Raw genomic sequence first — 22,824 nt, 5'->3', positions numbered from 1 at the left:
AGATTCGCTGAGCTAATGCTGTAGGCCTACTGGCCATAATAATAACAAGAAACAATAACCGAAGTCAAAATGCATTTTACTCCAGCTGCCAATGCATACTACTGTAGACTAGGCCTACGTTTTTCGTGTCATATCTCTACTTCTATTTGATTCAAACACACAAATCCAATTGTGGTAATATGAATTTAATTGAAAAGATGCTCCCCTTTTTCCCAGATTCACCAAATATCGCTGAAAGACTAACTGCGGACGAAATTGAATTCGGCACAATGGACTGCACTGCGTTTAGCGGTCATGAAAGTTGGCTGCGATTTCAGCACCTAGCCAGCGGACAGCGCCGCGGTACGGCCAGCTATAAATGAGCTAAGATTGAAGCACCAGAGGTTGATGTGGCTTTCCCATTATTTTAGGGAGGATTTAAAGAAATTTGGTGGTTACGTTTTTTGTACACAAATGAAGCATTATAATGGTATGTTCTTCCTAACATACACACACACAATGTAACAGGACTGTTATTTAGAAAATATTTTATTATCATCATTTTGGTTGTTAAATACCCAATGGCATAGTCAAGATATGGAAGAGACTTAATCAAAGTAGAATAAAGGAAGTTTATGATATGGCTCATATATCCCAAACTGTATTAGTATACCTCCTCAATATCATGCATTGACTGTTCAAAATTGCATCAGTTCAAAAGAAAATCTTCCATTGGTAGAAATTCCAAAATATGTCCTTTATGGCTCACTCTCCAGTCTCAATGGCCATGTCCTCCATCACTGTGGACTGTATGAGCTGTCTCTATGAGATAAGTCTTTGTAGTGTGTAAACATATAGGCACTTTCTGTATGACTGGCCATTTAGCCTGTGCGCAGTGGGGCAAACTGTAGCATAGGGCCTTGGTGGGCTGTAACAGTGGCTCCACTTTTCTTGCCCTCCTTTCCTTATCTCCTTCCTTCCTTTCCCCAGGAAGGACTATTTATTGCACATAACCTCAAATAAAAACATACATTACAAAACCAAGACAACTGGCTAAAAACAGACTAAAATGTGTTAAAAAAAGGATCACCATGTTAGATAATGTCTTGCAGTCCAGTCCCTCTGCTTTGCATTGGTCTGAGTGTCTATGTCAGTGCAGTCACCACTTGGCCTCCTACTCCTCCTCCAGATCTAGACCTCGATGGTCTTGAAGTAGATGCGGGAGTACATGGTGTCTAGATGGCTGTGCAGGGCATGGAAGGAGGGCCGCTTGGAGGCCTCTGGGTTCCAGCACTCCACCATAATGCGATAGATGTTGGGGGGACACCTACTTGGACAGGACAACCTGTAGCCTGTCGACAGGAGCTCCAGCACCTCCTTATTGCTCTTTCCTGTGTATGTGTTTGTGTGAGATCGAGAGCAAAAGAGAGAGAGATTGAGAGAGAGAAAGAGGGAGAAGAATAAATATTATTCAGAGGGATAAATATTATCAGTCAGAGGGAAATATTCAAAAGCATTTTTACAGATAGAGTTAATAGATTAACTGTAATGAGGGTTGACTTTTTCTCATGATACGTGTATAATGGTAAAAATAAGAATATTGTCTTGAAAACTTTTGACACACACACCATCGTATGGCATCTTTCCTCGTGACATCATCTCATAGAGCAGCACACCGAAGGACCAGACGTCAGACTTGACAGAGAAACGCTGGTAGAGAGCAGCCTCAGGGGCAGTCCATCTCACTGGGATCTTAGTGCTTCTGCTGGCTGTGTACACACTGTCCTACACACACACACACACACACACACACACACACACACACACACACACACACACACACACACACACACACACACACACACACACACACACACACACACACACACACACACACACACACACACACACACACACACACACACACACACACACACAGCCATGTAGAAGCACACACACACACATTCAGCCATGTAGAAGCACACACACACACACTCAGCCATGTAGAACACACACACACACACACACACACACACACACACACACACACACACACACACACACACACACACACACACACACACACACACACACACACACACACACACACACACACACACACACACACACACACACACACACACACACACACACACACACACACACACACACACAGAGCGAGAGAGGGGACATATCCAACCATTTGTGTTTACTAAGAATATTTTCTTATTCTTATGGAAATGTCCCAATATTTTTTTTTGCTTTTTAATCCTTGCTTTATCTGAGAGTGAACAATTTCGCCTTGACCAGGATAAGTAAGCCCAACATACAGCATATTTTTCTAAAGCTTTAGTTAACCTATAGGTTCTCCCTCTTCATTTCTCCATACATTTCACGTTCATGTCACATCCATTCTATCCTTACCTTAATTATCCGTGCCAGTCCAAAGTCAGCCACCTTACAGACCAGGTCATCTCCCACCAGGATGTTCCTGGCCGCCAGGTCCCTATGCACAATGTGTCGGTCCTCCAGGTAGGCCATGCCCTCACCCACCTGGCTGCCCATGTAGATGAGGTGGGCAGAGGACAGCACATGACCCTCCGTCGCTGAGAACAGCATAGTGAGCGCACAGGTTAGGATCTGTCAAGCATGATAGGGTCTGCATAGTTACTCAATTGCTTTAACATACAGTGCTTTGCGAAAGTATTCGGCCCACATGAACTTTGAGACCTTTTGCCACATTTCAGGCTTCAAACATAAAGATATAAAACTGCATTTTTTTGTGAAGAATCAACAACAAGTGGGACACAATCATGAAGTGGAACGACATTTATTGGATATTTCAAACTTTTTTAACAAATCAAAAACTGAAAAATTGGGCGTGCAAAATTATTCAGCCCCCTTAAGTAAATGTCGTTCCACTTCATGATTGTGTCCCACTTCTTGTTGATTCTTCACAAAAAAATACAGTTTTATATCTTTATGTTTGAAGCCTGAAATGTGGCAAAAGGTCGCAAAGTTCAAGGGGGCCGAATACTTTCGCAAGGCACTGTATCTGTTTATTAGTTAAAAACATTTAAATCTCAAACAGATCTTTGTCAGGTGAACTGAGTTGGAGTTATTTAATATGCAAGCCATATATGATTCCTGCTATTACATAATTTTTCAGGCAAGCATCCAATGACCACTTGAGGTTTTTGAATACTTATGTTATTGGTGAAGCATAATCATCTATGAACACACACACTGAATGCAATGTAAAGACTGAGGAACAGAGGGGAGGGAGTGACTGACTCACAGCCCAGGTAGGATTTGAGATTGCCCTTGGTCATGAGCTCAGTGACGATGTACACGGGCTCTCCCCTGGAACACAGGGCCAGCAGCTGGATCAGCTTGGGGTGGTGGAGGTTCTTAAGTGCCTGCACCTCCTTCACAAACTCATCCTGCTTAGTGTCCTCTGCAGGGGGGGGGGGAAGAGAGAGGCTGAGGTCAGTGCTCTCCAGGTGATAAGGAGCTTAGGACTGACCCTATGTAGTATTATAATCTCTTTATGAACAATGTGAGAGCCCTGACCCAAATGGACTGACTCAAAGTTAGAGAGTATGTAATTGTGTGTTTTGTGCATGCATGTGTTCCTGCTTTTTATAACGTTTTGCCATTGCTGTACTTGCCCATCTGCATTATGTCTTTGAAAATAATTCCCTCATCAATAGTCACTCATCAAATATTTGCCAAAATTCTGCTTGTCGTGTGCTGAATCATGTATTAATATGATAGCAGCGAGAGCTAGCATGCTTACCTTGTTTGAGCATCTTGATGGCCACCTTCTTTTTCTGGTTGATCCACAGGGCCTCCCACACCTCTCCAAAGTGGCCCTCCCCCAGCTTCCTTTGAAGTTTAAACTCCTCCCGAGGATGCTCCCAGGGCTCCATGTCAATCAGCTCCCTCTGGGGACACCACAACAACACTGTTACAAGCAGCCTCACACAACTGGACATCACAACACTGTTACAGCAGCACAGAACACAGCTACCGGGTATGGCGAATACCTTCAAATACTTGAGCTGTGCTTAATTTGGTTTTCCCAGTACAATGGAACCAATGAAATAGTCCCAAAAGTGCAAACTACAAGCAAAATTATTACGCATTTGTGTGTCAAATAAAATAGTATTTGTCACATGCAGTGAATACAACAGGTGCAGACTTTCCCGTGAAATTCTTACTTACAAGCCCTTAACCAACAATGAGTTAAAAAGTAAGAACATTAGCAAATAAAAATAGTAAAACTATAGATTACAACAATGAGGCTTTATAGAAGAACTACCTGTGTGGAGTCAATGTGCAGGGGTACGAGGTAGTTGAGGTAATAGGTAATATGTACATGTAGGTCGAGGTAAAAGTGGCTAGGTAATCAGGATAGATAATAAACAGAGTAGCAGCAGCGTATGTGGAGAGTGCATAAGTGTGTGTATGTGGCGTCAATATTGTGACGACCCTCCCACTCTGTCTGCCGAATTCTTTTTCTTTGCTCTTGTTTTCCTTAATAGGATGTCGGTGGGCGGAGCCGGGAGGGTCGTCAGCGAAATGGGACACCTGGGCTCGGGTGTGTCCCAGGATAAATGCACCTCTTCCCCATTCATTGGGAAGACACTCTCCATGCAGACACTGATAGATTTTGGTTGTGGTATTTTTGTGTCTGTTTTTGTTTGTTTGCGTTGGCACCTTTCAACACCCCTCATTATCACATTTATCCACGCAACCACTCACTTACACTACTGATTACACACACCATTGCTAATTGTATTTAGTTTACTTTGGTTAATAAATATATTGTGTTAATCCTTATCTCCAAGTCGTTTCCTTTTTGTTATGGGCTTCGAGCCGGTTCGTGACAAGTGGGGGCACATCTGGGGACATAAGGTTGCTTCCTAAACATTGTGGTGTATAGCACTTTGTTGCATTATGAAGGACTAATACTAGTGTCATTTGGCTTACTAGTATGTGTGTTATGTTTAGGAGGACGTGGAGTTAATTTTTAACTCTGTAGGTGCTTTGTTTGCATCTTTTGTTACAGCTTGTTTGAGTTGTAATGTTTGGTGACCAGTACTGGTTGCCTTTGTTTGTTTGGTAATCTTGCCACCTCGGTGGATAGTTGGTTGTGTGCTGCATTGGAGAGAGTACACATTGGTTAGTTTCTAGGCCCCTACCCAGGCTGAAGACTCTTGCTCTACTCGCTGTTGGGACATGGGTCCGAGGAGGTGAGTACAATCGGTTGTGTACCTTAGTGGGACATTTGGGTAGGGTAGTGACACTAGCTATGCGGAGCTATAGCCTTTTTTCCCACTGTTACATGCTGACCAGACCGGACACGTCTCGTGCGTTGCAAAATAAATTTAGAAATCCATGTTATTCAATTATTGCACCCACACTGCTCGCTCTCCAACGAGCATCTGCGTTGCCAAGGGCTAAAATAGAATTATTTCTATTTCTGACACAGATCGCGCTGCAAGTCCTGCCTCTCCCATCTCCTCATTGGTTTATAGAAGCAGGTACCCACTGGCCATCTCCTCATTGAATATACCCACGTGGGTGATAGGAAGACAAACTGTTTTGCCGGTCGTCATGGTAATACTATGAAAGTTTAGATTCCAATCACCATATAAGTTCAAAGATGAAAAAGCCTGGAAGGAGGAGAGATGACTAGAAACCATTCGGTTGGCCGTTTTATGTGTGGATTAATTTTTGGAGTAGAAGACCTTGTGCATTTCAGGTAAAATAACAACTCAATGTTTATATTCCAGGACAAATTAGCTAGCAACAGCAAGCTAGCTAAATAGGACAAAGTAGCTAGCAAGTGCAAGCTAACTTGCTAAATTGCCATACATGTTTAATGCTTTTCGACCTGTCCCCAAATTAATGTCATTGGTTCAGAGTTTGTTTTGATATTTTAACCTGCGTGTCGTGATCGTGTTTGGTGTAGGGACAAAATACATTTATGCACGATGGCGCACGTGCGCAGCCGGTCTGGGTTCCATATTCGGCTTAGTGACATGTTTCACTTTGGAATACATTGGGCATGGTCATTTTGTTGTTTTTGTGTGGTGTCTGTGGACTGAGCAGTTGTCTCGGGGGCACATCTGTGGCCTGGGGGAATCTGCCAGCGTGCTGATGGTTTATTTCCTTGCCAGCGGGCTACAGTGAGTAATTATCCACACAAAGACTAGGGTTGAGTTACTGTAGGTTTTGGGGAAGCTCCATATATATCTCATCTCTCTTCTGTGGTGCCCAGTGTGATTGTCATTTTTCTGGTTGTGATCTGGTGTGCTCAGCAGAGGGGAAGAGATTATATATTGTTTTCTTGTGACTATGGCATCTTACCTAGATGAGTTAATTCGCTTTCCATCAGATTAACTGTTAGAATTATGTACTAAAGAACAGCTGTTGAAGGTTGCTGAACACTACAAGGTTGAAATTAGTGATAAACGTCAAAAATTCTATTAGGTTGATATTGAAGGCCAATCTGATGGAGAGGTATTCTTGAAGTTACCACTGGGGCAGCCTCTGCTGAGGACTCTCCGTCTCCCTGTAACCTTACAGTGGTCGCTCCATCGGTTAGTCCTAGTAGTCTTTTTGAACAGCAGAAAGAACTGCTTCTGTTATAGCTAGAGTATGATCGGCTAAAGTATGAAAAGGAATTGGAATTTAAACAGGATTTGGAGCATGTGAAAATCGAGCTGCAACAAGAGCGGCTAGATCTAGTTAGGGAAGCTCTCAGGGGAGAGTTTGTTCTGGGAAGGTGACCCAGATGTACCTAGGGGTCGTGCCCCGGACACATTTGATATTGTTGGGAAATTACGGTTGTTGCCTAAATTGAATGAAAAGGACCCTGAGACATTCTTTTCGTTGTTTGAGCATGTTGCTGACGCTAGGACTTGGCCTGATTCTGAACACACTTTAATGTTGCAGTGTGTGTTGACTGGTAAAGCTCAGGAAGCATATTCAGCTCTTAGTGTAGCCGACAGTGTCAGTTATGATAAGGTTAAAACGGCTGTGTTCCAGATTTACGAATTTGTTCCTGAGGCTTCCCGCCAATGATTTAGAACTGGTTCCTGAGGCTTAACGCCAATGATTTAGAACTGGTTCCTGAGGCTTAACGCCAATGATTTAGAACTGGTTCCTGAGGCTTACCGCCAACGATTTAGAACTGGTTCCTGAGGCTTAACACCAACGATTTAGAACTAGTTCCTGAGGCTTACCGCCAACGATTTAGAACTGGTTCCTGAGGCTTACCACCAACAATTTAGAACTGGTTCCTGAGGCTTACCACCAACGATTTAGAACTGGTTCCTGAGGCTTACCGCCAACGATTTAGAACTGGTTCCTGAAGCTTACCTCCAACGATTTAGAACTTAAGGGATGATAAACACATGTTGAGTTTGCCAGAGAATTATCTTCAGTTTAATTGCTGGTGTTCCGCCTCTGCAGTTATGACATTCCAAGGGCTGTGTGATCTGATTAGAGGAATTTAAGGACACAATCCCTGATCGTATAGCCACGTACATTAACGAACGTAAAGTAAAGACTGTCACTGAAGCTGCGGTTTTGGCGGACGAGTATATTTTGACTCACAAAAGTGTCTTTGCAGAGCCCCGTATTCGGAGTGAGTGGGGCGTTCGGAGAGATTTGGGGCTCGCTCACCGAGATACTTTGGTTCATGGGCAGAGTTTCATTCAACTATGGTTGAGCCTGACTCCCGTGGTAAAGCTGACTTTGGCCAAGAGTGTCACTACTGTCAAGGTTCAGGTCATTGGAAAAAGGAATGTCCAGTTCTCAGGGCTAGGAGTAAATTCAGTACATGTGCTTATGTTAAATCTAAGCCTACGGCGTTCGCCCCGCCTGTTCCACATCCGTTCACTCCTGACACATTGTCTCATGCCCAGGGGCATGTGAAAGTCCATATTGACCCAGACTATTTACCTTTCATTACAGAGGGTTTTGTGTCTGTTAGGAAGTAAGGACCTAGTGCCAGTGAAGATCCTGAGCGACACAGGTGCCTCTGAATCGTTTGTGTTGGAGTCTGTTACCCTTATCTGCTGACGATGATCCGGGGAATAGTGTTCTAATTAGGGGAATAGGTTTGAACACACTGTTAATTCTGAGCCGTCGCGACCTGGTCACTGCGCCGGTTAAAGAGAATACCACAAAGAAGTATGTCACTGCTTTCCCTGTTATCTCATTATCTGTATCCCGCTCCGATCTAATCAATGCGCAACTGACTGACCCCACATTAGAAGAGCTGCGTGACCAAATTGTGCCTGTGGAACAGTTGGGAGATGTCGCCCATGGCTATTTCCTCCAAGAGGATGTCCTGATGAGAAAGTGGGTGTCTCATGGTAATTTTTTGGTCAGGTTGTACCAGTTAAGCTTTGTGAGTTGGTGTTGCCAACTTCCCACAACGATGTTGCTGGACATATGGGTGTGAGGAAAACCTACAACAGCATAATAAGACATTTATTTTTGCCTAGGTTAAAGAGGGATGTTTCTGAGTTCATCAACTTGTCACACCTGTCAATTAACTGGTAAACCTAATCAAGCTATTAAGCCGGTACCACTGTTTCCTATTCCCCTACTCAGCCAACCTTTTGAGTATCTGATTGACTGTTGGTCCTCTGCCTCGTTCTAAAAAGGGTAGTAGTTACCTGTGCACTGTGATGTGTCAGACCACTAGGTTTCCTGCTGCCTATCCTCTCATGTCTATCACGACTAAGTCTGTGCTAAACGCTTTGACTCAGTTTCTCACTGTTTGGAATCCCTAAGGTCATTCAGAGTGATCAGGGATATCATTTCACTAATCTGTTTGGTCATGTTCTCCAACAGCTTCATATTAAACACAATTTGTCTAGCACCTATCACGCGCAAAGTCAAGGAGCACGGGAACATTTCCATCAAACACTTAAGACTTTGAGAGATTATTGTAATGAGATGGATTGGGAGGAGGGGTTACCTTGGTTACTGTTTGCCGCTAGGGAGGTTTCACAGGAGAGTACGGGATTCAGTCCAAATTACCTTGTTTGGACATGGGGTGTTTGTGGACTTCTATCTGTTCTCCAGGATGACTGGAAGTCTTCCGAGCCCCCTGACTCCCAGTTATCTTGTATGTGTGATTTCCGGCGACGCCTGTACTCCGCTGGTGAAATGGCTAAAGAGAAGTTATCATCTTCACAGGAGAGAATGAAGGGCATTTGATCGGTGAACTGAGCCTCATCACTTTAGTCCAGGTGACCAGGTTCTTGCTCTGCTGCCAATTGTTGGTTCTCCTTTTCAAGCCAAGTTTCATGGTCCATATGCCGTTGTGAGCCAGTGCACAGAGCAAAATGATCTAGTTGCCACTCCAGAACAAAGAATAGCACACCTACTGTGCCATGTACATTTGTTAACCCTATTACAGTGGGAGTCTACAGAGGACGGTAAAACCTGTTCTTTTGGCCGATACCATTAATTCGCTGGGTTCTTGTCATGCTAGGTCTGTGAATGAGGAGGATGTTCCTGGTCCCGACGATTGCATACTGCAGGGTAGATTGTAAAATTCAGAGACTGGATATTTTAGACAGCCTTCTCGTTCATCTACTTGTTGATGGGCGGACAGAGATGTTTGGTCTGATTCAGAGATTTCCAGGTTTGTTTTCTGATACACCTACATGTACAAACTTAATGGAACATGATATTGACATTGGAGATGCTGACCCCATTCGTCAGCGGTTCTATAGAGTTTCTTCAGAGAAACTGCGTTGTCTGGATGCTGAGGTCCGGTGCATGCTGGAGAATAAGATGGCAGAGCCTTCTTTCTCCAGTTGGGCTTCTCCCTGTATCTTGGTCAGTAAACCGGATGGGACAAACAGATTTTGTACGGACTGCCGTAAGGTAAAGTGTCACTAAGCCAGATTCATTGTCTCTTCCTCGGATGGAGGACTGCGTTCAAGTCGGCGCAGCAATGTTTGAGCAAATTTGACCTGTAAAGGGGCTATTGGCAGGTGCCACTGACGCGTAGGTTGAAATCTCTGCCTTTTACACCCTCTGGTCTGTACTCTTACTCGGTTATGCATTTCGGCCTGCGTAATGCACCTGCCACTTTTCATCATATTACCACTTTTCAGCGACTTATGAACAGGATTGTCTCCGGTCTGGCTGGGTGCGCTGTTTATCTGGACGATGTAGTGATATATATATATATATATATATATATATATATATATATATATATATATATATATATGCAGATACTTGGGAGGAACATCTGTCCAGTATTCAAGCCTTGTTCGACCGCCTAGCTGCGGTTACATACCTTGGAAAGGTGGTTGGGCAGGGTGAAGTGCATCCTGTTTGGGCTAAGGTGGTAGCTTTTGATGCTTTTCCACCACCAACTACTAAAAAGGAACTGATGTGTTTCTTGGGAATGATGAGTTATTATCGTAGTTTTTGTAGGAACTTCTCTACTGTGGTTACTCCCATGACAGATTTGCTGAAAGTTAAGGCTGTTTACGTATGGTCTTCTCGTTGTCAACAGGCTTTTGAAGATGCAAAGAGGTTGCTTACCTCAACTCCGTTGTTGGCTGCTCCTCGCGTGGATTTGTCATTTACCTTGCAGGTGGATGCTCATCATGTGGGGGCAGGTGCAGTTTTGCTGCAAGCAGATGTGTCTGGTGTGGAGGCCTGTTTCATTTCCAATAAGTTGAACCATTATCAGTTGAACTATTCGGTCATTGAAAAAACCACTAGCACTCATATGGGCGCTACAACACTTCAAAGTGTATGTCAGGAATAGTACCTATTGTGGTCTACACTGACCATAACCCTCACCTTTTTGAGGTCCATGATGTTTCCTAATCAGAGGATATTGAGATGGTGTTTATTTTTTATAAGCATTCCATCTCAATATGCGGCACATCCGGGGTACTGATGTCATTGCTAATGCACTCTCTCTTGCTCCCAGTTCCTGAATGTCCACGTGGCTGATCACTGTTATTTTGTGTCTGGTATTGTCCTGTTCGGTCGCTCCTGTCTGTTCCCTTCGGTTCTCGTTTTCTTTCCTCTTAAAGGTTGCTTCCTGTCCCGCAAAGGTTGCTGAGGTCTGGGGAGGACGAGGTTGGCGGGGGGGCAAGTGGACGCAAAGGCTGGATCAATTTGTTGTGTGACTGTTATAGTGTTCCTGGGTCTTTGTTGGTCCCCGGTTTTATGGGGGGGGGGGGGGGAGGTGATGTCACGACCCTCCCACTCTGTCTGCCGAATTATTTTTCATTGCTCTTGTTTTTCTTAATAGGATTTCGGTGGGCGGAGCCAGAAGAGTCGTCAGCGAAATGGGACACCTGGGCTCGGGTGTGTCCCAGGATAAATGCACCTCTTCCCCAGTCATTGGGAAGATTCTCTCCATGCAGACACTGATAGATTTTGGTTGTGGTATTTTTGTGTCTGTTTTTGTTTGTTTGCGTTGGCACCTTTCAACACCCCTCATTATCACATTTATCCACGCAACCACTCACTTACACTACTGATTACTGATTACACACACCATTGCTAATTCTATTTAGTTTACTTTAGTTAATAAATATTTTGTAATTCCTTATCTCCAAGTCGTCTCACTTTTTGGGCTTCGAGACGGTTTGTGACAATATGCATGAGTGTGTGCAAGAAAGTGTTGTCACATTCACAAAGTCAAAATTGGCCATAATCGTAATTTTATTTTTTATATTTGGTCTTACTTTAAGGTTAGGGTTAGGCATAAGGTTAGCATTGTGGATTAGATTAAATCAGGTTTTAAATAGACAAATTGTAGCAATAGGTGGGGGGTTTATGACTTTGTGGCTGTGGTAACTAGTGTCGACTGCAAAAAAAGGGTCAACGCATATAGTCCCAGGTAGTCATTTGATTAACTGTTCAGCATTCTTATGGCTTGGAGGTAGATGCTGTTCGGGAGCCTTTGTCCCAGACTTGGCGTTCTGGTACTGCTTGCTGTGCGGTAGCAGAGAAAACAGTCTATGGCTTGGGTGGCCGGGGTCTTTGACAATTTTCCAGGCCTTCCTCTGACAGTGATCTACTAGGCGGTCCGTATCACCCTCTGTAGATCCTTGTGGTCGGATGTCAAGCGTTAATGCAGCCAGTCAAGAGGCTCTCAGTACTGCAGCTGTAGAACGTTTTGAAGATCTGAGGGCCCTTGCCAAATCTTTTCAGCCTCCTGAGGGGCAAGAGTCGTTGTCGTACCTTCATGACTCTATTGGTGTGTATGTGGACCATGTTAATTTCTTAGTAATGTGGCCACAGGAACTAGAATCTCTCGACCCACTCCACTACAGCCCCGTTGTGTGTGTGTGTGTGGTGATCAGGTGGCTTTAGTACATTGAAAGATAAGGGACGTTTCTTTAAAAACACAGTGTCATGTTTGTCATTTATTATCATGTCTTGTCCCTGTGCTCCCCATTCTGTTCGTTTCCCTCTGCTGGTCTTATTGGGTTCTTTCCCTCTTTCTATCCCTCTCTCTCCCCCTCCCCCTCTCACTCTCTCGCTCTCTCTTCTCTCTATCGTTCCGTTCCTGCTCCCAGCTGTTCCTATTCCCCTAATCATCATTTAGTCTTCCCACACCTGTTCCCGATCCTTTCCCCTGATTAGAGTCCCTATTTATTCCTTTGTGTTCCGTTCCTGTCCCGTCGGTTCCTTGTTTAGTATTCACCGTGCTGTGATTGTGTTTCGCCCTGTCCTGTCGTGTTTTTGCCTTCATCAGATGCTGCGTATGAGCAGGTGTCTCTGTCAACTACGGCCTGCGCCTACACCTGCAGTCTGTGGCCGCTTCTCCTGTTATTCCCCTCTACAGACTAGAGGATTTCTGTTATTCCCTGTTTGGACTTGAATAAACTCTGTTTCGTTAAGTCGCTTTTGGGTCCTCTTTCACCTGCATGACAGAAGGAACCGACCAAGGAATGGACCCAGCGACTTCAGACGCTCGTTTGCCGTCAAGATCCAAGGAGCCATGCTCGGCAGACACGAGCAGGAATTGTCTGCTGCTCGCCATGCCGTGGAGAACCTGGCCGCTAGGTTTCCGACCTCTCTGGACAGTTCCAGAGTCTGTCTCGTGCCACCTGTTACTTCCTGGCCTGCCGAGCCTCCAGAACCTAGGGTTAATAACCCACCTTGCTACTCCGGGCAGCCCACTGAGTGCCGCTCCTTTCTCACGCAGTGTGAGATTGTGTTCTCTCTCCAACCCAACACATACTCTAGAGAGAGAGCTCGGGTTGACGTCATTTCACTCCTTACTGGCCGGGCTCGAGAATGGGGCACAGCTATCTGGGAGGCAAGGGCTGATTGCTCTAACAAGTTCCAGAACTTTAAAGAGGAGATGATTCGGGTTTTTGACCGTTCAGTTTTTGGTAGGGAGGCTTCTAGGGCCCTGGCTTCCTTATGCCAAGGTGAACGGTCCATAACGGATTATTCTATTGAGTTTCGCACTCTTGCTGCCTCTAGTGAGTGGAACGAGCCGGCGCTGTCGTTTTCTGGAGGGACTCCACGCAGTGGTTAAGGATGAGATTCTCTCCCGGGAGGTTCCTTCAGATGTGGACTCTTTGATTGCTCTCGCCATCCGCATTTCTTCGTCACCGGGCTCGTGGAAGAGAGCTCGCATCAACGGTGTTTCCCTGCTCCGGTCTCCCTTCTGGCTTTGAGACTGAGCCCATGCAGCTGGGAGGGATTCGTGATCTCGACTAAGGAGAGGGAACGGAGGATCACCAACCGCCTGTGCCTCTATTGCGGAGTTGCTGGACATTTTGTTAATTCATGTCCAGTAAGAGGCCAGAGCCCATCAGTAAGCGGAGGGCTACTGGTGAGCGCTACTACTCAGGTCTCTTCATCTAGATCTTGTACTACTATGTCGGTCCATCTACGCTGGAACGGTTCGGGTGCTACATGCAGTGCCTTGATTGACTCTGGGGCTGAGGGTTGTTTCATGGACGAAGCATGGGTTCGGAAACATTTCCTTTCAGACCGTTAGACAAGCCTGTGGTAGTCATCTTCCCAGTATCAAATTTGAGACACTACCTTTAACTCTCACAGTATCTGGTAACCACAGTGAGACTATTTCTTTTTGATTTTCCGTTCACCGTTTACACCTGTTGTTTTGGGTCATCCCTGGCTAGTATGTCATAATCCTTCTATTAATTGGTCTAGTAATTCTATCCTATCCTGGAACGTTTCTTGTCATGTGAAGTGTTTAATGTCTGCCATCCCTCCCGTTTCTTCTGTCCCTACTTCTCAGGAGGAACCTGGCGATGACAGGAGTGCCGGAGGAATATCATGATCTGCGCACGGTCTTCAGTCGGTCCCGAGCCAACTCCCTTCCTCCTCACCGGTCATGATTGTAGTATTGATCTCCTTCCGGGGACCACTCCTCCTCGAGGTAGACTATACTCTCTGTCGGCTCCCGAACGTAAGGCTCTCGAGGATTATTTGTCTGTGTCTCTTGACGCCGGTACCATAGTGCCTTCTTCTTCTCCGGCCGGGGCGGGGTTCTTTTTGTTAAGAAGAAGGACGGTACTCTGCGCCCCTCGTGATTATCGAAAATGACATAACGGTTAAGAATCGTTATCCGCTTCCCCTTATGTCATCAGCCTTCGAGATTCTGCAGGGAGCCAGGTGCTTTACTAAGTTGGACCTTCGTAACGCTTACCATCTCGTGCGCATCAGAGAACGAGTGGAAAACGGCGTTTAACACTCCGTTAGGGCATTTTGAGTTTCTGCCGTTCGGTCTCGCCAATGCGCCAGCTGTTTTTCAGGCATTAGTTAATGATGTTCTGAGAGACATGCTGAACATCTTTGTTTTTGTCTATCTTGACGATATCCTGATTTTTTCTCCGTCACTCGAGATTCATGTTCAGCACGTTCGACGTGTTCTACAGCGCCTTTTAGAGAATTGTCTCTACGTAAAGGCTGAGAAGTGCTCTTTTCATGTCTCCTCCGTTACTTTTCTCGGTTCCGTTATTTCCGCTGAAGGCATTCAGATGGATTCCGCTAAGGTCCAAGCTGTCAGTGATTGGCCCGTTCCAAGGTCACGTGTCGAGTTGCAGCGCTTTTTAGGTTTCGCTAATTTCTATCGGCGTTTCATTCGTAATTTCGGTCAAGTTGCTGCTCCTCTCAAGCTCTTACTTCTGTCAAGACGTGTTTTAAGTGGTCCGGTTCCGCCCAGGGAGCTTTTGATCTTCTAAAAGAACGTTTTACGTCCGCTCCTATCCTCGTTACTCCTGACGTCACTAGACAATTCATTGTCGAGGTTGACGCTTCAGAGGTAGGCGTGGGAGCCATTCTATCCCAGCGCTTCCAGTCTGACGATAAGGTTCATCCTTGCGCTTATTTTTCTCATCGCCTGTCGCCATCTGAGCGCAACTATGATGTGGGTAACCGTGAACTGCTCGCCATCCGCTTAGCCCTAGGCGAATGGCGACAGTGGTTGGAGGGGGCGACCGTTCCTTTTGTCGTTTGGACAGACCATAAGAACCTTGAGTACATCCGTTCTGCCAAACGACTTAATGCCCGTCAAGCTCGTTGGGCGTTGTTTTTCGCTCGTTTCGAGTTTGTGATTTCTTACCGTCCGGGTAGCAAGAACACCAAGCCTGATGCCTTATCCCGTCTGTTTAGTTCTTCTGTGGCTTCTACTGATCCCGAGGGGATTCTTCCTTATGGGCGTGTTGTCGGGTTAACAGTCTGGGGAATTGAAAGACAGGTTAAGCAAGCACTCACGCACACTGCGTCGCCGCGCTTGTCCTAGTAACCTCCTTTTCGTTCCTGTTTCCACTCGTCTGGCTGTTCTTCAGTGGGCTCACTCTGCCAAGTTAGCTGGTCATCCCGGTGTTCGAGGCACTCTTGCGTCTATTCGCCAGCGCTTTTGGTGGCCGACTCAGGAGCGTGACACGCGCCGTTTCGTGGCTGCTTGTTCGGACTGCGCGCAGACTAAGTCGGGTAACTCTCCTCCTGCCGGTCGTCTCAGACCGCTCCCCATTCCTTCTCGACCATGGTCTCACATCGCCTTAGGCTTCACTACCGGTCTGCCTTTGTCTGCGGGGAAGACTGTGAGAGCCGCCAATAAACGCAGGATTAAGAGTCCAAGGTATTGTTGCGGCCAGAGAGTGTGGCTTTCCACTCGCAACCTTCCTCTTACGACAGCTTCTCGTAAGTTGACTCCGCGGTTCATTGGTCCGTTCCGTGTCTCCCAGGTCGTCAATCCTGTCGCTGTGCGACTGCTTCTTCCGCGACATCTTCGTCAGCGTCCATCCTGTCTTCCATGTCTCCTGTGTTAAGCCCTTTCTTCGCACCCCCGTTCGTCTTCCCTCCCCCCTCCCGTCCTTGTCGAGAGCGCACCTATTTACAAGGTACATAAGATCATGGACATGCGTTCTCGGGACGGGGTCACCAATACTTAGTGGATTGGGAGGGTTAAGGAGAGGAGTTGGGTTCCGTCTCGGGACGTGCTGGACCGTTCACTCATCGATGATTTCCTCCGTTGCCGCCAGGATTCCTCCTCGAGTGCGCCAGGAGGCGCTCGGTGAGTGGGGGGTACTGTCATGTTTGTCATTTATTATCATGTCTTGTCCCTGTGCTCCCCATTCTGTTCGTTTCCCTCTGCTGGTCTTATTGGGTTCTTTCCCTCTTTCTATCCCTCTCTCCCCCTCCCCTCTCACTCTCTCTTCTCTCTATCGTTCCGTTCCTGCTCCCAGCTGTTCCTATTCCCCTAATCATCATTTAGTCTTCCCACACCTGTTCCCGATCCTTTCCCCTGATTAGAGTCCCTATTTATTCCTTTGTGTTCCGTTCCTGTCCCGTCGGTTCCTTGTTTAGTATTCACCGTGCTGTGATTGTGTTTCGCCCTGTCCTGTCGTGTTTTTGCCTTCATCAGATGCTGCGTATGAGCAGGTGTCTCTGTCAACTACGGCCTGCGCCTACCCGGCGGTCTGTGGCCGCTTCTCCTGTTATTCCCCTCTACAGACTAGAGGATTTCTGTTATTCCCTGTTTGGACTTGAATAAACTCTGTTTCTGTTAAGTCGCTTTTGGGTCCTCTTTCACCTGCATGACACACAGGCTGTATTATTTGATACTTAGACTCATAGATAATCAAGTGCTATAAAATAAGTGTCAATCAATAAATGGTCAATAAATAATCTACAAAGGATGATTTATCCTTAAATGATTACCAAGTTTACATTGTGATGGTCGTGGAAAATCAAACTACACATGGTTAAATGAAATGTAACATCTGCTCCTTTCTATCTCACGAAGATAATTTGAAATCATCTTGGCTTTCCTTTCAAGAGGCTCAGTCGAAATGTTTGTTTCATGCAACAAAACGAGGAAGCTACAGAAGTGTCAACTGCATTAAAGGCATGCTAGTTTTGGTATGTGCTTCTCATTTACTTTTTTTGTTTGTTGTCAAATTGAACATGGAGGACAAATGATTTTGGCACAAATAACTAAACCTATAAAATGGCAACATCAGTCTAACTGCTAAGAAATATAAATGCAAATACTAAAGAAAATACCCAAATTGAAAAGCATAAAATGAAATGAAAAGGGCCTGAAGTGAGGGGGAGTGCGTGTGTGTCTGCGGGGCTTTCCACAGCCTCTGATTCAGTCACATCTCCGCTGGGAAGGAAGAAAGAAGAGATCTGATCACGGAGAGGTCGCCAGGAAAAACAGCCTGATCACTGCTACTACACTACTGCTTCTTGATTCTGCAATGATGTCAAAGTAAACACATTATTCTAACAAATATGATTGGATTTTGGGGAATTTGTATGCCAAAAACGTGTGTGTGAGATCCGGGTGGTACACACACCTGCTGTGCACATGGCTCATCCAGAGACACTCCTAGACTCCTGGAGTTTTTCTGGTAGTATTGGATCAGCTCCCCCAGAGTGGCGAAGGAAATCTTGACTGACACAAAGTACGCCCCGATCAATGAACGCTGAATTCGGAAATGGAACACTTTCCCATCGTTTCTGGCTGTGGAGGGCAAACATGATTTGACTGTTTTATATTTGACACATTTCAAAAGTAAGGTGGTTTACACACAGTTTTCCCTTTTAAATGTCTTATGTCACACCCACACTTGGCCAAAGTAATATTAGCAACAGGACATATGAGCACTTGGACATTGCTTACAGTACAGTGGGTGATCAGAGGATGGTGGTTCTCAACTACGGAAGTACTTTATTGCCACCCATTGGTGAATGAATGACTGCACTTCTTTTTCCACTGGTATTTGTTTGCATAGTATTTAAATAGTGAAGTTATGTGGTAACAACATAATTAAATATTAGAACTCTAATGTAATAATGTAATTTAGTAGGATCTCTGTTGGTAACAATGGGTCCTTTCTGGTATTTACTTAAATTCAGAGCTACCCAGTAGGCTACCAAATGGTGCATATGGTGCTTGTGTTAATGAATTACCAAGTAATTAACATGTGACCACGCAATATAGGCTTACCTGAGATGGTGTATTCATCACTGTGGCTCTCGCTGATGCGCACCAGGAACGAGCCATCCTTATTCTGAGAGGCTAGGAGCAGTTTCTCCGCCTTCAGCCGGTTGATGTTCCCATAATACCACCTCAACAGACAGACAGATGGATAGATGAACAGGCAGACAGGGAAAGAGGAAGACAGACAGACAAAAAGAGACACATGCACAATTGCACACAGGAGCAGACAAGCGCAGACAAGAGCACACACACTGAAACAGACACACACAAATTTCCCCTAAAAAACAACAGCGGTGAACCCCCCAAAATATCAATGTAATCTAATAATTGATCTATTTCTCAAATTCAAGCTGCTTTGAGTGGAAGAGTATGTGTGGTTCATAGGCTAGACAACATTCAGAGAGTAAGTAAGGAAGGCTATTTACAGTAATTAACAAGAATGGGTGTGGCTGTGCTGCAAACACTAGGTACCTTTCCATGACACTTAGGTTTCACCTGAAACTCTGTCAGGTGTGGGTGTGAGCTGAGTCAAAAGTTGTGTATCCACTGCTATACTTCGCATACAGTAGTTACTAAAGCTACAACTTGACTGCAGTTGCACCAATCTGACCACAAACACAGGAACTTTATTTGTAAACGGTAACCACATACGGAAATGCTATATACTACAATGTTGTCAACTGTGCAATAGTAAACATGAAGGGAGGGAGGGTTGCTGTGTCACTTCTCAGTCAACAACAATTGACATGATTTAATCTGAATTAGTTCTATTTGAAATAATGACCATGTCAAATCTTTTTTTTGGAGCCTCAAATAAAACATTATGTTAAATATAGGAAAGATGAGCCAACTGAAGATTGCAAAATATAATATTTATAATCGCGCTCATATGTCAACTGCACTTACAGTGCATTTGTGGTATTCAGACCCCTTGACTTTCCATATTTTGTTAAGTTACAGCCTTATTCTAAAATGTATAAACTTTTTATTTTTGCACATTTATTAAAAATTAAAAACGTAAATATAACATTTACATTTCAGATCCTTTACTCTGTACTTTCTTGAAGCACCTCTAGCAGCGATTACAGCCAGGAGTCTCCTTAGGTATGATGCCACTGTACACCTGTATTTGGGGAGTTTATCCCATTCTTCTCTGCAGATCCTCTCAAGCTCTGTCAGGTTGGATGGGGAGCGTCGCTGCATAGCTATTTTCAGGTCTCTCCAGAGATGTTCAATCGGCTTCAAGTACGGGCTCTGGCTGGGCCAATCAAGGACATTCAGAGACTTGTCCCGAAGCCACTCCTGCGTTGTCTTGCCTGTGTGCTTAGGGTCATTGTCCGGTTGGAAGGTGAACCTTCGCCCCAATCTGAGGTCCTGAGCGCTCTGGAGCAGGTTTTCATCAAGGATCTCTCTGCACTTTACTCTGTTTATCTTCCCATCGATCATGACTAGTCTCCCTGTCCCTACAGCTAAACAACATCTGCTTGATGCTGAAACCAATATGCTTCACTGCAGGGATGGTGCCAGGTTTCCTCTAGACGTGACACTTGGCATTCGGGCCAAAGAGGTCAATCTTGGTTTCATCAGACCAGAGAACCTTGTTTCTCATGGGCGGAGAGTCTTTAGGTGCCTTTTGGCAAACTTCAAGTGGGCCGTCATTTGCCTTTTACTGAGGAGTGGTTTCGGTCTGGTCACTCTACCATAAAGGCCTGAATGGTGGCGTGCTGCAGAGATGGTTGTCCTTCTGGAAGGTTCTCCCATCTCCACAGAGGAACCCTTCTCCCCCGATTGCTCAGTTTGGCCGGGCGGCCAGCTCTAGGAAGAGTATTGGTGACTCCAAACTTCTTCCATTTAAAAATGATGAAGGCCACTGTGTTCTTTGGGACCTTCAATGCTGCACACATTTTTTGGTACCCTTCCCCAGATCTGTGCGTCGACACAATCCAGTCTCAGAGCTCTATGGACAATTCCTTCGACCTCATGGCTTGGTTTTTGCTCTGACATGCACAGTCAACTGTGAGACCTTATATAGATAGGTGTGTGCCTTTCCAAATCATATCCAATCAATTGAATTTACCACAGGTGTACTCCAATCAAGTTGTAGAAATATCTCAAGGATGATAAATGGAAACAATATTCACCTGAGCTCAATTTTGAGTCTCATAGCAAAGGGTCTGAATACTTATGTAAATGAGGTATTTCTGTTTTTATTTTTTATAAATTTGTCGGTCGGACTGCCAGATGGTGAAGTGTAATTCATCACTCCAGAGAACGTGTTTCACTGCACCAGAGTTTAATGGCGGTAAGCTTTACACCACTCCAGCCAAAGCTTGGCATTGTGCATGGGGATCTTATGCTTGTGTGTGGTTGCTCGTGCATGGAAACCCATTGTATGAAGCTCCCGATGAACAGTTTTTGTGCTAACTTTGCTTCCAGAGGCAGTTTGGGACTCGGTAGTGAGTTCCAAACTGCCTCTGGAAGCAACCGAGGACAGACGATTTTTACACGCTGTGCGCTTCAGCACCCCTTGTGTGTCCTACCACTTCATGGTTGAGCAATTGTTGATCCTAGAAGTTTCCACTTCACAATAACAACACTTACAGTTAACCAGGGCAGTTCTAGCAGGGCAGACATTTGACAGGTGGCATCCTATGACAGTGACATGTTGAAAGTCACTGAGCTCTTCAGTAAGGCCATTCTACTGCCAATGTTTGTCTATGGAGATTGCATGGCTGTGTACTCAATTATATACACCTGTCAGCAACGTTTGGCTGAAATAGTCGAATCCACTAATTTGAAGGGGTGTCCATATATTTTGTAAATATAGTGTCATGTTTTAGCCAAATCAAGGCCGGTCCAGATGGAAGTTGTTGCAGGGTGGGGGGTGCTGTGATTTTTTTTGCCCGAGCTACGCTAGAAAATGCTATATTGGTCCGCTAATACAGGACTAGTAAAGGCCCAGCGTGCTACTTTTGTGAAGAAAAAAAGTATAATTATACATTTTCAGCAGTACCCCCTACTTCCCGCGGCTATGGGTCCAGAAATCAATTAAGGCCGGTCCAGATCAGACCCCAAATAATATAATAATAAATACGTCCCAAAAGATGTCACTCTAGGTTGTGGAATACCTTATTGGTAAACCTGGTAGGTTAAACATGATCCTATACAATATGGTGGACAAAAGCCAATCAAACCCGAAACGAGTGAAAGAAACATGGTGAAATCGTAACTGCATATTATGAATTAAACAATATTGAGGTTGACCGCGCGCATAGACGCGTCACTCACTTGTGATTAGCGAACTCGTCCTGTAGAATGGCCACATATGTAGCCGGGACCAGTCCGGACTCCATCGAACCGGTAAGTTTTTTGGCAAGCACATAATCCCCCCTCTTTTCTATTACTGACAGCTTGTCACCTTCCTTGATAGTCAGCTCCTCCTCGCTCCTGGCTTCGAAATCGAAAAGAGCCGCATAGAGCTGAGTCGGTTTCTTCTTGGGGGACGGGGCACGGATATCACCTGAAATAGTGGGGATTTCGGCTGGTCGGGTCATATTTGGGTAATGTAATTCGGGCCATATCCAGTTCCATAGTCGACTGCAGCATGGCATGCAACCACGACAACAAACCTCCATCCCAAGCCAGTCGCAACGCCGAGGTATCCAGGTTTTGTTTTAGGGAACCGCGACAATACGACGCGAAAATATATGTGTTAATAGGAAAGCCAGAGGCATATACAGTTTCGAGACGTCTTCGAGCTGCCCTTTCTCTCCTTCACAGCAAACATAGTGCGGCATCAGCGATAATTAGGTTGATAATCAGGAGAAACCGGTTTTGTGTTGAGATAGATCAGGGACACAGTACTGTTGGTCGTGGGAATGCGGAAACGAGATATCCATGTCCAATTGTGCCCACATTGATCCTCAGTCATTTGCCAAGTGCGCCTAAAAAAGAGGAAATAGCCTACCTATACTTGTCCTCCAATGAATGATAGGCAAATACCGCATCTCTCTGGAATACGGTCAAAATCTCTGCACTGCAAGTGGCATTTTCTGAGCCAGGTCCACGAAATGCGTATAGTCAGGGTTTTTGTTTGGAACACTAGAAATTTCCCGCTATCCCCGCGTCTGTGAACCTGAACGCCTGCTGCTTGTGCTTGGCGGTTAAATCAACAACACCCCAGAGTATATCTGTCCATCTACAACTACACCATTGACTCTGGTGCAAGTGATAATTCCCTGTCTATTATACGTAATTCTCCTTATCAATATACTAATACATGTTGTTTTTTAAAATCTTAGTTTTACTGTTAAAAAAGAAAGATGCTGGTAACA

The 22,824-nt window shown here is 45.1% G+C and overlaps 1 protein-coding gene across 1 annotated transcript; it reads right to left on the bottom strand.

The window, feature by feature from the left end:
* Positions 1-489: 489 nt before the first annotated feature.
* Positions 490-22,502, bottom strand: LOC124045766 (tyrosine-protein kinase SRK3-like). The gene is made up of 8 exons (XM_046365360.1): positions 21,779-22,502; positions 18,497-18,618; positions 17,844-18,010; positions 3,779-3,926; positions 3,278-3,436; positions 2,404-2,585; positions 1,608-1,764; positions 490-1,370 (listed from the first exon to the last, which is right to left on the bottom strand). The coding sequence occupies exons 1-8, from the start codon at positions 22,123-22,125 to the stop codon at positions 1,171-1,173; spliced, it is 1,482 nt and encodes a 493-aa protein (XP_046221316.1). The 5' UTR covers positions 22,126-22,502; the 3' UTR covers positions 490-1,170.
* Positions 22,503-22,824: the final 322 nt, after the last annotated feature.

This window comes from Oncorhynchus gorbuscha, linkage group LG10 (assembly GCF_021184085.1).
Source record: "Oncorhynchus gorbuscha isolate QuinsamMale2020 ecotype Even-year linkage group LG10, OgorEven_v1.0, whole genome shotgun sequence".
Taxonomy (NCBI): Eukaryota; Metazoa; Chordata; class Actinopteri; order Salmoniformes; family Salmonidae; genus Oncorhynchus; species Oncorhynchus gorbuscha.
This window is presented reverse-complemented; position numbering and strand designations above follow the sequence as displayed.